The sequence below is a fragment of the Megachile rotundata genome, chromosome 9 (assembly GCF_050947335.1).
Source record: "Megachile rotundata isolate GNS110a chromosome 9, iyMegRotu1, whole genome shotgun sequence".
In the NCBI taxonomy this organism is placed as follows: Eukaryota; Metazoa; Arthropoda; class Insecta; order Hymenoptera; family Megachilidae; genus Megachile; species Megachile rotundata.
In genome coordinates this window covers 16,914,358-16,934,138 of record NC_134991.1, presented here as the reverse complement: position 1 = coordinate 16,934,138, position 19,781 = coordinate 16,914,358, and the positions used below count along the sequence as shown (strand labels likewise).

Sequence of the window (19,781 nt, the reverse complement as noted above, 5' to 3'; positions counted from 1 at the left end):
CTCTTAAGTATTTGTACATCCCTAGAACCTCTATCGCAATATATCTTTAGATCTGTAGATACTCATTACCTAGTTTCGGTTAACATAAAAGTTCTAATCTGTAGCAGAGTCCTTGACCGAAGCTCTGAAAATAAAGCGGGCAATCTGGCCTTCGAAAAAACGACGCGAACCAGTGTCCACGATCTAAAGTCATAAATTGTCGACTTGCAAACACCATAGTATCCCGTTTTAAACCGTCCATTGGGTAACGAACGCGTCCTGTTCACGAACACGCGTAACAAACACGAATCGATTTCCCGCGCTGGCGTTTGGCAAACACCGATTAATTTCGTGAACCAGTGTTTTCTTTCGACGTGCCATTCGAGAGTTTGGCAACTTACCCCCGACATGCAAATGCCACGGTATATCGAACGTCGAGTGTCACCGACAAATGATAAACGCTGGTTTATCGCGATAGCAAATACCAATTTAACGTGATATATTAGGTTGTCTCGGATCGAATGACGATTTGATAGACGCGGAAACTTTGATACCGTTTGTCGACGTAACGGTATCAAGTTACAATAAGAAGATATATGGGATAGACGTTCGTATTGACAAATTACTTCTTGGGATGGATGAAACGCGACTACGTCTAAGAACGATAGTTGCGGGATCTTGTGAAAGTCAGCGAATAAACGAAATGAAAGACTTGTTAAATATGAATTTGAATTTATTTTTCAGTTTTTGAGTAAGGCGTGGAAGCTACCGAAGACGGACAACACCACTGGCTAAAACGTCTTCACCCTGTTCCTAGTTACATCTATCGGGTGTACTCGTTACAACGTGTTGCTTGACCGCTGTCGATAAAATCTCTTCTTCTCCACTAAAACATTTTCCTTCTTCGTCCACGTATATCTATATATATACCTCTCTCTTTTTTTTACAGTTTACGATTAAAAATATTGTTATTGCCAAATACGATCGATAGACGGTGCGTAATTCCATCCGAAGAGCCTCCTCTAAGAGCGTAACAACTGTCCTGCTGTCCGCTTAGAAACCTAGATTAGTACACCGGAAACTGGACGTTTCCAACAGGATTGACGCAACAACGAGATGTGTATCGTCTCTCGGAGCAGACTATTCCACGAATAAGTCGCGGGAAATGATTGCATCTCTCTGCAAACGGAACCATGGAAACTCTGCTTAACGGTCACTTTACGTTGGTAGACTGACGATAACTCTCGAGTGTTCTAACGAGGAATGGGTGCTTTTACATCGGAGATCGCACCGCGTTATAACACTCCCGAGTTACCGTCATTCGGTTGCACGAATAGTGAACATTCTCTCCTTATATAGCCGTATAACGTGCGAAGACACTACGTGGTAATCTGACACGTAGTAGTCTAACGCGTAGCGATACAATGCACGGTAATCTAACACTTGGGAATGTAACTACAGTGGTCATCGAATATTTCACCTATTCAATTATAATCCTCAAAATGTCGATAAGCTAAGAAAAATCGCATATTCCAGAAAAAAGGTTAACAGCTTAAAACGGATTTAAAATGAAAGATAATCGTGGAAAAGTCTGCTCTAGAGTATCTCTTCTTAGCCCTCGCGTTGTTCAGCACATCTAGCCCATCGCTTTCCTTTCGAAAGTCCAGCTATTATTCGTCGAAACACGAGTACGATCTACTTTTATTATAAGATTTATTCTAAAAACACTCTAACACCGATCGGCTAAGCGTCGATCGATGGAATTTTTGAGATTCGAGTCGATTTTAAGGGGGACAATTAGAGATAGCGTGGCCGTGACAGTTCGAAAGGATAAGCGACGAACCTTCTCTCATCTCTCGCGGATTAATTAAGAAAATATATAAATAACGAAGGAATTTTGACGAGAGAAGTCCTGTTCGCGTGTAGCAAGTTGCACGTAAATCCGTCGATCTTCGATATCGGCGAAAATCTGGCCTGACGAGCGCCATGTTCGATTTAATCGGCGCTCGACGACGCACGCTACGACCACCATTGCGTAACTATTTAATTATCGTCGGGGAAGGGACTTCCAAAATTCGCCATTTAATTATTTGCGTATCCTTTCATCGAAGCTGCATCGACAACCCTCTATCCAGCAACTCTGGGCTCGTACACAAAATAGATACAAGTTTCCAAATTTCATCTAGACATTTCTGTCCATCACAGTTCGAAATTCTCCATCTAAATTTTCTTCACACGTTTCTGTGATTTAATAATCCCTGACAGAGAAAAAAGTAAACTAGTTTTTATACAAAAGAATAGACTCGATTTTTTATCTGTTTTAATCTTTTTGACGCGATACCCGCCGCGTGAATCCACAGGGATCGAAACTGCGAGGCGGAGAATCGCAGAAAATACGACAAGGCGAAAATTTTGAAAATCCCTCGTGTCTCCCTTGTCGAACACCGTGAATCGCAATTACTATCGAGCGTGTCAGGAAAATTCGTCGATCCTGCTACGCTCGCAGGTCCTGTGGACGGTGTCCTGGTTAGAAAAGGATCGCTTGCTTTTTCTTTCACGATGCAAAAAGCAACCAGGGTAACGGCGTCGAAGGGGCGAGCGGAGAGGGTGTAGCTTTTAATCGACGATGAAACAAAGCGAAAACAGAGGCTCGAATCGATCGAACCGTGCACGAATTCAAGCTTTTCCGCGTTGATTCATCGACTTTCCCACGAGGAAAAACGAAGCTAAAATGACCATTGGCTCGCATTGTTCTACGGTGGTGAAATAAAACGCTTCTCTTTGATGCTCGCCGGGGTTGGTTTCTCTTGTCCGCGCCGAAAGTAAACGAATACCGCCAGGAAAATGGATAATGGTTTAGAATCAACCGACATTGCGCTCTGTTTTTGTTTCGTTTAACAATTCGCACAGAAGAATCTTTTAATTAAAATGTTTCGTCAAGTTGAACAAAGTCGCGAACATCTCGAGTGTGTTAAACGATTAAATGTCCTCGTTCGCGGGGAATATTTCAATGATCATCGCGCAGAGAAGAACGTGCCGAGGTCCCGTGCAACCCCACGAAAATGGTCACGAATCTTTTCTCTTAAGAATTCTGCGGGAACGAGTAATAAAATATTTTTAGTTCGCGAGAAAGCCAACCCTCCGAGCCAACTCTCGGCGGAAACATCTGAGGACTTGCGAGAAACGAACGAGCCCGTTCACCGCTACCCCTTCGCTTCGCCTTAAACCCTTATTAAAGTTATAACGCGTCGCATCGGAAATATTGGCAGTACGTTAGTGAATTGAAAGACTCGTTATTCATGTTCCTCGCTTCCTTCGATCGCGTGCTCTCTCGATCTTCTCGTTTCCTTTACTCCATTTTTATCCTTTCGTGCGCGACGAGAAAAAGAATTACAGGATCGAACGAAGTGCCCGTGACAAATTTTCCGTCAATTAACATCGATTCCGTGATATTTCTCGAATCTTCTCGTTTCCCCTGCTTCGTACAGGAGAAGAATCGCAGACATTAACGTAACTAATTCGAGATGTGGGTCCCCAAAATATTGCGGGTAGCGCGACCTCCTAAATTCCCTGATTGAAAAATGAAACAGTGAACCTAGGAGAGCCACCTCGAATAACAGTGCTAGTTACGCCAATGATCGCAGGATCAAGGAAAACATCTTTGGCAAATTTCCTGCCTATCTAAATCGATTCTCTGATATTTTACAAACGTCTTACGCTCTCTCGAGTACCATCGTATCTCATCCCTCCAAAATTGCACTCTAGTACCTCCTCGATACACGGCGGTTTCCTCCCTCGCTTCTTCCGTTTCTATCTTTTCGTGCACGTCGAGAAAAAGAATCGCAGGATGGAGAAAAATATCTTTGGCAAATTTTCTCTCGATTAAAGTCTCCTCCAAGAGCTATCGTTTCTTCCATTTTCTTTCATCCCTCTAAAATTGCACTCTCGAACCTCCAATATTTTCGTCGATCCTCCTCCTATTTTTATCTCTTCGTATACGTCGAGAAATAATATTGCAGGATGGAGAAAGATATCTTTGGCAAAGTTTCTGCCGATTAAAATCAATTCTCTGACGTTTTATAAATCTCTACCGTGCCCAACGTTTTCCTCTATTTCCTCTTCTATTTCTATTCCTTTGTACGAGAAGAAGAATCGCGGAAAGTATTTGTCGCTAATTCTCCGTCGATTAAAACCGATTGCCCGATATTTGCCGAATTTCACCCTCTGTTTTCCTTCGACCCCTAAGATTTCTCGTTGAAGACCGATCGATTAGCTCGTGAATCACTCGCGCACACAACGATTAGCGACACGATTCCCAGGTAATTTTATTACCGGGAACCCGGAGGAAATTGGAAGTCGAAGATCGAGGAACATCCGCGAAGAATCGCGAACCGGAAGCAAAGGCGCGACTACTCAACAACCAGAGGCTAATTAGTTTCAACAACTAATCTTGAAGTAACTCACGCACGCTGCTGTATTTTCATCGTACAATTTCTTTCTGGTTTTCTTTATTCGTTTCAACGGCTTCTTCTTCACAGAAACAATATGGCTTAACAACTTAACCCGAACAGCTTTCAAATAAATAAATAAATAGAAATAGAATTCGCGAAATAAGTCGCGAAAGTAGGGAAAGATAGTCGAATTTCGGATTAAGTTCCAGCCATTTCTTGCGACTGTGCTCGTTTTTATTCTTCTTTTTAGACTCGATTACTTAATCGCAAATTATCATTCGCTTTTAATACGCAATCTTGCGATACAATCGCAACTGTTTGGACGACAAAGGATCCGACACATTACTCTCGATTACCTCTACGAGTATATTATATAATAATCTTCTGTTTTCATTCATTTGGATTCGCGTTTACGTCTTTTTCTAGCTACGAGGCACCGAACCGCGTCTCGAAGAGTCTTCAACCCCTTCAGGTACAAACTTCTTAAAAATAATAACAGCAATGACAGAGTCAATTCAATTAAGAAAGAGAAGAGAAAAATTCTGAGTAACTTAAGCTATAATATTGATATTGTGATTCAAGAAAAAAATTTCTAAAAAAATATTAAAAAATTCTAGCACTTCCAATATGTATGGCCAGTTTTGTCATCGTAATTAACGCGTTAAAATGAGGTAAATGCACCTGACGATTCGAATAAAATCCCTAAAGGGGTTAAATTAACAATATCTCGATTCTTCCCGTAGATTTGACGCGTTCTATTTCGCAGCCGTCCGTTTGATACAATTAATCGTTGATTACCAGATAGCAATCGGCCGCTATCTTGTCGCTGTGTTTACTCGTGGCAATTACAGGCTAATAGGTTTGATAAAGCGAGCAGAAAAATCAGTTCTCGAACAACATCGACGAGATGGCGGAAGGTTGAACGGGCCAATCAATTTTTCAATGAAAAGCGTTCAACGCTTGAGGAGAAGCGAGGTAATCCATGGAACGAAAAAGAAAAACATTTTCTCGAAGTCGTCCGGTGTGCAATTCTGTTCCCTTCTGGTTCTCCGGTGAAAAAAAAACAAGAAGTTAAGTCGGACGATCAATTCTTAAGCACAGATTGCTCGAGGTTCTTTAAAAGAAATAAAATAAAAGGCACTTCAATTTCCTGATTGAAAGAAGATCATTTATCTTGGTATAACCCGAAGAGTTTGAAATGATTATATCATTATTTCAACCCCGTATCGGGGTTCCCTTCGGATAATTACGATTCGCTTACGTATTAAAACTGATTTGAGAAAAAGAAAATCAAGACGGTTAGAATCACGGAAGAGGTTCGGTGCCTCGAAACGATTTCTTCTCTCACACACTCAGGCATGCATACTAGTTCGAAAGTTGATTTAGAATTTATTTTATTGCGCGACGCGAGGGTGCTGCAAATGTTCGTGTATCTGTGTGTATGTGTGTGTATGCTTGTTCCTATCACCTGTATCGAGTGGTACGTTCACGTGTACCTGTATAATATATCTGTATCTTCACGTGTGTATATATATATATTCTTTCTTTTTGTTTTTTATAATATAGTATATATATATATTTATATCCTCTCTCTCTTTCTTGTTTGTATTTGTTCGTGTTCATTCGTCGGATCGTTTTTAATTACAAAGTTAATTACAGACAACACGAGACTCCCCATTCACGATTATTTACAGCGAGCACGAGTTTTAATTGAAACACCGATTCTTATCCTATTTATTTCAAGTTCAAACGACGACGTTCGATCGATCGGTTGATAAGAATCGGTTGCTCGATCGACAGACTATCATCTAGGAAATAAAGAACGGAAAATGGACTTTGGAGAGTTTTTTTGAAAGAACGAGGGCATCATCTTACGTTTACTTAGAGTACCAAGGTACGTGGGTCCCTGCCAAACGCGCGCGATCATCCCGCTTTCCGCTCGAGAAACACGCTCGCGAACACGAAATCGAAAAACAGTTCTCGTTTCACCGCTTTTCCGCTTACGAGCGCGCTCGTTTAATCCTCTTTCGCTGCCTTCTTCGGCCCCTTTACATTCGATTTCCGAACCTTTCGATTGGATTTCTTGTACTTGTCATTAGTAGAGACTTCCGATAACTGTCAACTACTCAGCACTTCAGATTTAACGTATGAAAATTTTGAAGGCGCCAAATATATTATTAATTTTAATAAGTCCATCGAAGTATCGAATAATTTGTATATTTATTGTTCATTTTAAAGAACCTTCAAAACTTCCAAGATCAAAGCGATTTGCTCAAATCTGCTTATTCCTGTAAGACCAATAGTTTGCAAAAATTTCAAGTGGTTCTATTAAAAATCGCAGCTAGTAATCACTGAGCGAACTAACTAAAGTTGATTGTAATATCAAGAACATCTACTTTTCTCTTCTAACACCCAGATATGCTTGTCATTCTCCCAGAATTATTATACGAAAAGTACAAAGAAAATATCGTGTCCACATCCAAGTTAACCTCTTGTAACCTATTTATTCTAAACATTACAATTCACCAATGTGTCTAATCTGTTCAAAACCATGAATACTCTGATAAACTTCGAGAGAAGCTTGATTGAACGTTTGAAGTTAACTAGTTCAGACTCAACGATTATACGCAAGCTCTACTAATAACAAATATAAGTGCACATAAGCTTAAACTCTTTCGAAATATGCATCGTTTCACAGGGATCGATCAATTTTCACGGGGTGCTTTGTATCGCGAGGACTTTTTTTAAAAATCGACTCCTTACATCTACACCTGGGATATCTAGAGGACCTGCGACGACCGTAATCAAAAGGTTGCTCCTTTCTGATCCTCTGATTCTTTGATATCGATTTTCGAGGTTTCGTCGAGAGAAATAACTCATGTGTGGATAACTGGATACTCTTTCACAATTTTTTCTAACTAAAACCCTATATTAAATTGTCCACGGAAGAGTTCTTGGCAAAATTTCAAGAATTCTTTCAAAGATAAAGTTGCAGGATATTTCGTTAATCGCCTCGAATCACAATTTCTTCAAAGTCCTATTTAATAAAAAAGGTAATGACAAAAATGGTTATCATCAAAGCACTCGATTATCCATGGAACGTTAACTATTTCATCCTTGGCAAACTTTCAATTTTTGCTAAAGAATAAACGAAGTTTTCCGATCGCTTCGAATGACAATTTTTCGAGTTGTGCAAAATGAAAATGTTAAACATCAAAGCTCGAACGAGTAGCCAATTGCCCACAGAAGGGTTAACTGTTTCTTCGTTGGCACGATTCCAAGCGTGTTTACAAAAGGAACATAGAAAGTGAGCGTTTCGTCGATTCACCTCGTGACTACAGTCGTTTCCTGTCGATTTATCGGCACGCAGAAATCCCGGAAATAACGAGAGACCGCTGGAACGCGCGCCAGTTGTCCCGGAAGTCATCGAGTCGCGTTCCATTTTCCGCTGACGAGTTCGAAATTGAAAAACCTGTCCGTTCGATCAGAAAATCTTCTAGATAAATCGTGTATAGTGTTCGATATGGTTCGCCTAAATGTCACGATTTCTCTTTCGTTTTCTCCGAAGAAACAACTGGCGCGATTCGACGACGCGGGATAAAAATTCATCGATCCTGTTCGTGTCGAACAGAAAGAACAAGGTGTGCAGGCTCGTGTGCGTGCATTAACGAATCTTCGTGCTCGAAGATGCAAAGAATTCCAGGTACAACAAGCTCCTCTTCCGGTTTCTGGTTCCATAGAATTTTTGTTCTTCGAGAACGAGCGGCTTCCGTCCTCCTCGAGGACGTCGTGGATCCTTGCTTGCCGTCTCGACATTCCGATCGTTCTGCAGGATCCTTTCTTTCGATTTTGGCATCGTCTCTTTTTCTTTTCCTTACTGAAATTAAAAGGGACTGGTACTAGCGGCTTCCGGTACTGCATGGCCGTTCGAGAGCTCGATCGAAGTGCTTGATCGTCGTCTATTTTACTTTGTCCCGTTATCACAAAATTTACAGTCAACGACCAACGAGTTAATACAACGTTTAACAAAATTTAGCGTCGTTCGAGGTACTAAACTCGAGTCTTAAATGTGCCAAAGTAACAGTCTGATGATCCTTTCATCAGACCCAGCCATTTCAGAAGAGCAAAATCGTGCTAATTATTCGAGGCGATGAAGAGAGATTTGAAAAAGTGAGGACGATAGAGAAACTGATAAGAAGATAGGTGTCTGTTCCGGGGTCGTTGCTTCGGAACCGATGGCTCATTGTTCCCGTACATTTGAGGAAGCCGTGGAAGTTCGCGGGTGGGAAGTAGGCCTCTTTTGAAAGTCGGTCACGCCGCGAAGGGAAGAAAGAACCGATTGTTGGGCGAAGAGCAGCCCTTGGCAAAACGGAGAGCGGCTGAAGAGCAGGAAAAAGAGAGCGGCTGGTCGACTCGAGTGTTCCCGGGTGTAAGTGAAGCCTTTCGCGAAAGTGCTCGTCCCGCTGACAACGAGCTTATATAGCCGTGTTCGTCGCGAAAGAAATAACATTTGGTAGCTGCTTCATCGATAGGCGTTCGTTAACGCGTTCAATTTAACGGAAAGAATGGATAGTTTGCATCGAAACGTTCGCGTGGGAATTCCGATCGGATACGGGGGATGCAAAGAAACGGGGACCGGCAACAAACGGCACGGGATACCATAAGTCGATCCCGCGTTTCAAGCTCGTCACCATTTGAACAAGGATCAGGAGAAGCCGCAGAACGAACGTGGGGGAAGGGTATCTCGCCTGTGCAAATTTGCCTTCGACCTCGTTTCGAGGATCAGGCTCCTTTCGTGCTCTCGTCGCTCTTCAACCGACTGCTCGAACCCTCTTGCCAGCGATATATTCGAGTAACGTGCTTCGTCGATCGATCATTGGCCGGTTCATCCACTTCGCAGCCGGCTCGAACCCGGAAACGGGGTCGAATCACGGCCGTGATGCTTCTGGATTATCGAATCATGCTGTAAACGCGATTAAACGAAAAGTCGAGGACCCTACGATACATAGGGTGTTCTTCCAAAACAATTTCCTATTTTATTCATTTCCAATTTCCTACGAAGCCCAGATTTTTCATTTTAACAACAACTCTTTTAACATTAAGAAATTAAATAATATAATTGTTCTTACTGTATCTTACTAAATTTACATCGATGAAAGTTAAATGAAAATATCACATAGTGTCTTTAAAGAAGTTAAGTAGGAAAAGAGCGTTAAATTATTAATTGCATTTGTCAACAGTTACAGACATACGAAATTTAAAACGCCAACGAGTGTACACAGCGTGTGGACTTAGTCTAATACCTTGAACAGCCGTATAAGTTCAAGGTAAACGTATCACGAAATCGACCACGTGTGAATGTTTGAGCTGAGCTGTTTTGATCCTTGAATAAACGCAACACGAAGTCATCTTCGACATGGACGCCGGAATTTGCAGCCATCTATCGCTCTCAAAGCAGCTTTGTGGCGTTTCTCGACAACCTGGCGAAGGCTGCGCTAATGTTGACCGACCAGCTCCTGCACAAAGCCAACGTAGACCGGAAACACGAAGCCTCTACACGCGTTCGATCGAACTACACCCTTAAAACTCGACCGCGTAGCTTGCGAAATTCTTGCTGAACTTGGACAACCACCAACCCTACGCATCCACAAATTACGTTTTGACAGTCCGCTGCTGTTATTTCGGGCAAACAATCATTTTGGTCCTAACATTTATGGAATGTTCTGAAAGTCCAGTAAATTTTATGCGTTGCTGACAGATCAGAGATACACTGGAATAAACCTATAATGACTTTGCATAGTCTCAGCTATTGTGATAACTAGGAGGTGGATAATTTTACTAACAGCGTCACTAATCGCCAGGGATGATCGAGTCTGAAATCCTACTCTACAATCCTGAAACAATGTTTAGATTCATGCCAACAATCGGTTAACCGTGTTTACGGTGGTCGTACAGTTGAATTTCGTAGCAATTCCGTGAATTCTCCGGCATTGTCTATCCAGGTTGCTTTCAAGCATTTGTTTGCGAGTTGTTCTCCCCCGAGACGTTGAACGTCCACGACGATCAAGCACGACGATCTCCGGTATCCAACTTGATAAAAGCGAGCCTCGATGCGTCTTCGTGAACGAATAAGCTCTCTCTTTCTTTCTTTCCCTCCATCCAGGACGATAAAGTTTGATCAGCGTCGAGAACCGGCGACTTTCTTGCGGATTTAAGGGACAACGCCTCTCCTAAATCTTGGCTGCAGACGCGCAGCTAAGTCTGCCACCTTTCAGACGAATCTTGGCGGCTTACGTCTTACGCGAAATCGATTTGGAAGGTTGAAAGCGACGCGTCGAGCTCGTAGCTGGATTCTCGCAACAGCCATGCAAAGAGAGAAGGGAATAGAGCGCTGTATTCTATAGATAAGCACCCGCTCTATTGAACGCTACGCGCACGATGCATTCAAGAACGACAGTTTTCATTCTTTCTTTCTCTATCTTTCCGAACGGACGAAGAATGTTCGTGTTGAAGAGTATAGAGCCAGCGGAAGTAGTAAGCGAAATTCTCTACTTCCGGTGACTGGGAAATAAAGCTGCAAAGAATGTAGAGGTTAAGTTACTCGAGCCTTAGTCGGAAGTAGTCCTTTCGATATTATTCGCCATTTGGGTTACGTTATGTTCGAATTATCGACGATGCAAATCATTAAAATCCACGTTTTAAAAAATAATGAAAGAACGATAAAAAATTGTCGAGAACAGCCACCACCAAACTGTCACTCCCGACACTCCGAAATTGAAAGGAACGTTAAGAAAACTGAACGTTTCTAGACTACTTCCGGCTGGCCAGGCGATTAACAGAGGCGTACAAACCGGACGATAATAGAGATCGTGAATGCAGGCTCACCGTTCTTCCGGCCAGTCGGCCATTGTTCTTTCATCGAGTAGAAGAGGAGGACGGTGATGGTGTTTGTTAGAGGTGATATTTATTTTGTTTTTGTTCATAATAGCGGATATGGTGATCGTGATTGGTCTCGGTGATCGACTCAAGCGGTCTCCGATACCGGAAGCGGTGGCTGCCCACCGGAAGTAGTCATGGCAGGCGCGGTGTTGGTGGTGGTGGTGGTGGTTGGGACCGGAAGTGGCTGTAGGGCCTGCATGTCACAGGTGTGGGAACCGCGCTTCTTTAGGTCCTGGAACAATTCGCATTTCGGAAATGTTTCAATTTAGATTCTTCGTCCATCTTTCATATTCTTTCAGCTTTCCTTTCTCTCCCATTCTCTCTTTCTTTCCTCTTTCACTCGACACCAAACACACCAATTCTCTCTCTCTCTCTCGTTGTGTCTACGTTTCTAGAGCAACTATATAATCGTAATAGGCGAGATTTACAAACTATATCTCTACGTCTCCTCTCTCCCTCCCTCCTCTCCATAAATCTCTCTCTTTCTCTCGTATTTCTCTTCAACGTTCAACACCTCTTCGTGTCTTTCTCTCAAGCTTCTCGAGTACCATTTTCTGCGTTTCGACAAGAGGACACGAATGTCCCAGTGACGAGCTTCTTTCCCGTTCCTCGTTTATTTATTACTACTACTCTTTTTTTTTTCGAATGAAATGGAATGAGAGATGCGAATCTCGCGTGATCTTCAACCCCGTGGCATCGATCGAGTTGTTTAAAAATTGAAAAACCACGCGATATCCAGAGAAAGGATAGCGAATCGTGGATGCCACAGGATCGTGTTCGAGGTTTCCGGTTAATCGTCAAGCGAGTCGTCGGCGAAGTTAAGATCGAATCGAAGAGAGATGTTCGAGAGGAAGGGGGTTAGAATGAAAGAGACACGCGAGCCACGTGCATAGGCTACCTCAAAAACAAAAAGATAAAGTAGAAACGGAAAATACATGCGAAAGGTACAGTGATAAACAAGACAAGAAGATTCGGATAAAAAGCGGACACAACGGTGCTACGAAACACAGTCAGTCCAACAATATCGAAACAAAGATATGATAATTACAGCAACAAGAACAATATTTTTATTCAAAGTGACGGTGAACAGAAACAGTGATAAAAGTAGTGTGGTGTGGTGGAAGAGAGGTGAACACGATCGATTAAAAAACATGCCAGGTGCAACATATGATCCTTTCGACAAGCCATTAATTGCAAAAGTCGAGTGTCTTTGCAACGAATTTTTCTTACCCGATACGATTTAACCTCTCCATATACATATTATCTAATCGTTTGAAGGCTCGTTCAGGTCCTTAGAGGGTTAGTACGATCAAGGAGAAATTTAGGATGAATCCTGTAGGGCGTAGGATTTAGGACTTTTAAGATATCGGAACGTTCAAATGATTAAATAACAGGTACATAGAAGTAAATCGTACAGCGTTAAGCCAATCGTTAAATAATCAAGAACATTACGAATATTCTTTTTCGTAGAATTCTTTGAGCTCGTGTACTCACGTGCAGTTCGGATTGGCTTGGGTTAATAATCAGAAGGAAAAAGTTCATAATGCGGTGCATCGTGTGTATAAGGGTGCATTTCGAAAGTTGCTCAGAGGATATAGTACATACACGTCGAAGCTTCGTCACAGCACATTGGTAGTTGGTTGAACTTTCGGTCGTGTGAAAATAAAAGCGGACCTGTCTATCAACGAGGCTTTTCTGTTGCCTCGTATTCCTACTGACCGAGGCAAACTTCTTGTCTCGAACGCGTGTGCACGAATAAACGTAGCCTCCGACGCAATGGTTCGCGTTCGAGTCGAGAAAAAAGGGTAATGGCGGTTAATCGTTGATCTACGTCAGCGACCGATTTATTTATGATCCCTGGTTCCCTTTTTAGAACGTCTTGATACGTTCACAATACCGTGAATCATATGGGCTCTGTAGACACGACTCGCGTATCCTGTGATTCATACATGTAAACTTTAAGCGTATGTAGTTTTCACGACTGTCGATACGCTTTACTTAAAAATTTCAGTTGCATCGACCTGTAAGTAAAGAGTACGACAGATCTTGCATTGCGAAGGCACCAACACAGTGACACGATATAAATTAAGAACATTAAATGCAAATTGCTGTTTTTGAACACCATCATTTTCTGTTTGAAATTAATGGTATCGTTTCCGCTGCGTTTAGAGCAATTTATCCGTCTCTAATTTGTTCAAATTAATTCGCAACGAAATCAATGACCCTCCTGTTAATCAATTTGCAATTTCGATAACAATACTGCTATTTTGAGGGTAAACGTTCTCTCCGTTCGCTGCAATAAATTAGGATCGTAATTTCAACCTGTATTTCAGGTTGTCAAATAATTCTGTCTAAGTAGAAATAAATTGGAACCAGGGTCCATATTTATTATCGGTCTCCAATATTAGCTACAAAATTGAAAAGTTTCGTCGAAAAGTTCAATAATCTTCAACTTCTTACGGAAAGCCTGGATCCTAATCGCAAAAATAAAAAGAAAGAACACAGATCAAAAGATAGAAACGAAGAATAATCGTCGGCTGCATGCAGAAACCTCCATATATTCTGATGAAAATCCTGCAACTGGATCTGAGCTCCGCAATGCGGTCCTCTATTTCAAACTACACGTCGTGAATAATCTCTCGAAGCATGAAAATAATCAAAATCAATTTTTCTTCTCCTTTGCGCGATTCATCAAATTTTTCAGCTCGAAATTCGAACAAGAGACGCGAACAAGCTTTCGCTCGCTGTCATTTCGCTTCCTTTCGCTCGTAACGCATCAGGTACGCGTGTTGTTCTTTTTCGGCGGCGCGTGTACGCGTTATTTCAGTCGCGACGATAAAACGAGGAGAAAAAGGTACGTCGCTTTGTTCCCGATGCATCGATCTACCTTTTCGTCGAGCTCGTCGTTTCGATAACGATGTAACGGTATCGGAAAAATGGAAGAGTACGGGAAAATAGGACACCTTAATAATCGACGGAAAATTTTAATAACAGCTGCTGGAATCTGCTGAACTTCTTGGAATTTCGGAATTACGGATCCTTGCGATTCAGGAATTCTTAAGGAACTTTCGAATTTCGATACTTTGACACTTCAGAAATTTGTAACTTTGGAATCTCGGAGCTTTGCTTCGAAAATTTTTAATACAAAAAAAATAACGAAGTTTGAAAAAATCTCTATAACGAATCTCGCAAAAGTTTCAGAATATAAATCAATTTCCCAGTCTGGTCATCGACACCCGAGTGGCAAAAAATCACGGATCGAGTATGTGAAATGCATGGGTTAGCCCGTTACTCACGCAATACAAGGAAAACGCATTAGGAGCGGCGGATGGGTCCACGTCGTCTTTCTAGACGGGGTAAATTAATCATCGAGTGGCGGCGGACGAGAATGAGATGGCTCGCTTATTAAAGCCGTGGAGAAGGCCATTAGTCGCAACACGCGCCGCGGAAACTTTAAACGGGCGAGCAGAACCGTTAAGCGAACCATCGTAAAATAAATCGTCGGGGCACGATGGCGAGACGTTAAAGGTGCTCGACGACGCGACGAAAACTGTGCTCCAAGAGCTCCAAGTTTGATTTTACGGTAAAAGAGGAGTAAACGTCGACATATTGAAATACGGAGAGACGAGGGAGTATCGCGAAAGATTCGTTGAACGAGGCGTTAAATTCCGCTAACGACGAGCTCGAACTTTATTATTCGCAACCGTTATTCTATACACCGACAAATTTTCTTCTTGTTAAACCTATTATCAGCGAAATTTACTGCCTTAAAATTGTTATTTTTATGAAAAATGAGTCGAGATCACTGACCTGTAAATACTCGAGCGAAAGGAAGCACAAATATTTTTTAACATAATCCTCTGGAAAGAATTGATTGCGGCCCAGATAAATATCGGACAAGTATCGAGCAAACGATCGAAAGAAACCATAAAAACCCTAAGCTCATAATCTGTGTCGATTTATATTGCTATCGAACACTTTCTTGTAACTTTCCCAGATTTGTCTCCCTTTTCTCCTTAACTGTTGATAGTAGAAGCGCAACATTGCTAAACGGTAAGCTCGCTAAAGAAAAGAAATTGAAGCTAACAGCGGAATTTCAAGCGACAAGGAGAGGATAAGAGTAGTTGGATAACACCGGGAACAGCAAGATACGCGTCTTGTTTAGTTGCAGAGAAGAAGAGGGATGAAACGAGGGAGGCGACGAAGCATTGCCGGATCACCAGAGTATGCATAAATCAGAAGCCAGATCAAGAATCAGCCGCAACACGATGGATTCCAGTTAGGCACCATGCCAGACGGGTTTCGTGTCTGAAAGAACTTCCGTCTTTTCTCCTTGGGATGTGGATGGCCGCGATAGACAGGAAAAGTTGCAAGGTTAAATCAACCAAATGTAGGGAAATGAGAGAGGATAGTACTGTCCACAAGTTCTATTACTGGGAATTTGGAAATTCAGAGATTGCAACTTTGTAAATGCCAAAAGTACGAATTCGGAAAGTTGGGAATTTGAAATCTGAGAGTTTGAAAATGTGAAACCTAGCCTTAAAAATTAAATTTCAACGACCAGAATGTTGTACATGAATTTAATTTTGTAAGTAGGCAATAATCATGTAATTAAATATGTAAAAGATGAATTTAGAATAAAAAAATAGTATGGACAGTACTGTCAGAAGAGAAGGATGGAAGGGAAGTGTTGCGGTGTGAAGAAGCAAAGGAGAAATGTGTTTGTCGGGGAAAGCAGACACCCAGAAGCCAATCCAGGGATCAGCCACCGCGACACGATATATTTTCGACCACCAAGGGGATGCATGGGGAGGCTTTCGTGTGTCCTTCGTCCTGATCCTTTCGTCGAAGGACAAGAAAAGGTGCCTCATATTCTCCCATCGGTCACACAAGTATATTTTATAAACATCTTGAAATATTGAGCGCTTGCACGCGATCGTACGTGTTCATCGTAGTGTGTAACGTGTATGTTCGTATATGCCAGGACATGTTTCGTTGTTTCCTTCGACCGATGTATTTTCGATTCGAAATTGAATGTTTCATCCGAGTACTCCTCTTAAGTGATCATATTTTACGTATTTATTTTTGTCAGGTATATTCGACGGTAGCTTTAGAGTTCTTGTACGTGAAAAATATTTTCGAACAAGGTTTTGTTAAAATTCTTAGCGTTATGACATGCAGTAAAAATTATTGAAATGAAAGAGGTTAAAAGGAATTAGAGAGAAAGTTATAAAGAAAATGTTAGAACGAAATCCACGTCCACATATAAAAGCAACGCGTCGCACACGAGAAACACGTACGTCGCGGCAGGCACAAAAATACACCGAGACGATATCGTTAACACAGTCACATAAATGTACAATAACGATGATCGTGTCCAAAATTGTTGTCCAGGTAACACGGTTTTCTTTACCTTTTTCCGTACTTGTATACGGTCTCCATATACGAGCACCACTCTATCCTTGCTCTCGTTCGAGGTGAGCTGATAAGACAGGCTCTAAAATTGGACGTGATTTTCAGCGGCCATTGTTTCGATAGCGCCGCGATTCAATATACATATATACACATATATATCATTTATATATCCATTTGTTCGTATTTTCAATTAGACATTTCGTTCGTCATTCGTACAGCATAGATTTTGTTTCGATTGGTTCCATCGTTAGCGTGTATGTTCGTTATCGTGTGAACGTTGTTTGTTCGAGCGTCGTCCAAGCGTGCGAAAAATGGGCAAAAAGAAGAGAGAGAGCGGGCGAGAGATAGAGAGAGAGATCCACATCGGGGGTTCATTATGAATTTCACGTGGACGAATCGTTTATTCGATGTTTGCGTATTCCAGTATGGTTTTTTCCCAGTTTTTGTTTGTTATCATCGTTTTATTTCGTTTCGCGTATCGTAATCACGTACTCGTCGAGGATACGTTTGTTCCCAGAATGGATAACGAACGGATGAACAGAGAAGAAGATGCGAAGAAAAAGAGGATGTCGGTGTCGCAGCGAGTAGGATGAAACGGGGACGTTTTTGACGGATGACCAGCGACGATGACGATGATCGGTCGAAGAAGTGATGCGATGTCATCGGTAGGTCCGGTTCCCATGTGGATCACGGCGGTCGTCGATGAACGGATGGCACGGAAATGAGGAAATAGAAGAATTTCATTGATTTGTGTGTACTTTACACTGTGTGTGTCTTTGTGTCAATTTTGATGCTTATATTATATACATATTTATTTTATTTCTGTCGTGTTCTCGCCACTCTCGCGTGACGACGTCGTAACTTATTCACGACTTTTTATATCTTCCTTGTCGCTTTCTATTCTCTTTTTTCTCTGCGAAAATCATCTCGTCCGAGTGTTTCTAGTGTGTCTGATCTCGTGTTACCTTTCCTTCTCGAAACGTGACGGACAGATTTTTTTCTACGTTTCGATCTCTGTTAATTTACTCTGCTCTACATCGGTCTGCTCTATCTCGGTCTCGATTTTTTTGGAATTCTGTAGGTTTTAGGCGTGCTTTAACTCTAGACTGGCTAAGAAACGTTAAGCCGTTCAGAACGAGGCCTCGACGAGGTAAGTCCCGTCCATCGCAGCCCCAGTCTGTCCCCCTTGGGCACCCGTTACTTGGGCCCTTGTCGCTGGGATGTACTGACTGTACGCCTGCTGAAATCCACACCACAAGCACACACTACATTGTTGCACGCTAAGCTCACCTACTCTAAATGTCTGTTCTACAACGACCATCTACGATCTATCTAATCGTCATTCTCGCAACCCCCTCAGTTTTATACCATTCTTCAAAGAACACCTTACTATAACACCCTAATTGTCTACATTACATCTGGCGAACCACTTGCCCACAAGGGCAATCACTGTACCGTAGTATCGGAAGCAACGCCCGCAGGGAGTGTAGAAAGGGAATCCAACGAGGGTTTCGGTTGCTGCTAACTTCCCATTCGGGTTTAAATATTTACGGCTAAATTTGCCTCGGATTACACCGCAGTATTTCAAGTTTAAGGGCAGCTCACCGTTCGCAAATCTGTGAATCAAGGAATCCAATAAGGGCTGGTTCGATTCCCATTTGGGTCAAAATGTATAGGACTGATTTGGGATAGAATATATTACGGGATTTCTGATTTATCAATGAAATCTGGAATCCAGGGAGTGTGATCCATAAGCTTGCGAGGAATCCAATCAAGTTTTCGCTACAAACTCTCATTTAGGTCAAAATCTATAGAGTTAATAGGAGTGTAATTGGGAAGCTCACGAGAATAGGAAGCTTTAAGGGGGTGTGGTCGTTGGAAAGTTTAGGGTTGGAGAAATTCATCGAGAAAAGTTTCCGAGGTCCACCATTGAAAGTATAAATGGAGGAGTCTCTCAAGCGAGGGAACATGGTTTCAAAAGACAAAATTCTCGTTTCAAAAATATGGACTAAAATGTTTTAGGAAAAGTATGAATCCGGTGGACAATGTTCATATAACGTTTGAAAGTTTACGAGTGGCGGAACCCGACAGGGAAGAATCCAAGAAATTATAGCCCGTCGTTAAAAAAGTTCTAAATAGAGAAACCCAAAAGAGATTTCAAGTAAAATCCTCCCCCGCTCGTAAATTTTCCGATACCTCCAAGTACTATAACATAGTTCACTCAAATCTACCTATTTTGACCCATATTTTTCGAGCAGTTCACCTCCTGGTTGCATTAAACCACATCCCCCAATGGGCGTTGCCCCAAATTCTACGGTATGGCAATTATTTTCTCTAAAGGTAAAAGATCCTTCGTGAAGAGGATGTAGAAATAAGTGAGCCACGCCCACGCGGGCAATGTCGGGGGTGAGGGCAATGTCCGTTGGTTTCCTCACGGGCAACTAGTACTCGTGGTACAGCGAATTTCCCTAGGTGAATCGTCGGTAGATCTAATCCCTATTTCAACCTAACAAACCGTCACGGAATCGTTACGAGGACTGATACGTGTTCTCTCGAAAAGTTCGGCTCGAAAGACGAACAAAGGGTGATTGGTCTATCGGGGCATCGTCTGCTGATGCTCGACTTTTTCGGGAGATCGGTTAAACTAGGCCGAGGAGAAACTTCCCTCGGCTTGTACATGCCGTGTTCTCTGTCATCGGAGAATGGAGTCTACGCAAACTTGGTTTCGCTGTTTGCTCGTTTAATAGACACTAGTTTCTACGTAGTTTTGGTAGTCTAACGATGCGCACTGTTCAAGTGTTTAATAACGACTTTGTTCTTGTCGAAACATTATGCGAGTCCTCTCATCCGTGAATAATTTCTTAAGATACGAAACACCCCAGCAAACACTGCAAATTATCCTCCGTGAACTTTTAACGTCGTTAAAAGTGTAATTGCAGAAATGTAGCTTCGAAAGAGCGTTAAAAATCATTCGAACAGTTTGCGTGCGAGGGTTGT

General features: G+C 42.1%; 1 protein-coding gene across 5 annotated transcripts in view; it reads right to left on the bottom strand.

Annotated features, from left to right (window-relative positions):
• Positions 1–691: 691 nt before the first annotated feature.
• Shal (potassium voltage-gated channel protein Shal) overlaps positions 692–19,781 on the bottom strand; it is a 91,327-nt gene continuing 72,237 nt past the window's right edge. For 2 of the 5 annotated variants that reach the window (XM_076535856.1, XM_076535857.1), the window contains 2 exons: positions 11,316–11,601; positions 692–8,307 (listed from right to left, as the gene is read on the bottom strand). In XM_076535856.1, coding sequence (XP_076391971.1) covers positions 11,455–11,601 — 147 coding nt within the window. In that variant the 3' untranslated portion in view covers positions 692–8,307; positions 11,316–11,454. Of the gene's footprint in view, positions 8,308–11,315; positions 11,602–16,782; positions 18,025–19,781 lie in introns of those variants that run through there. The other 3 variants (XM_012296236.2, XM_076535858.1, XM_076535859.1) reach the window with 3 other exon arrangements.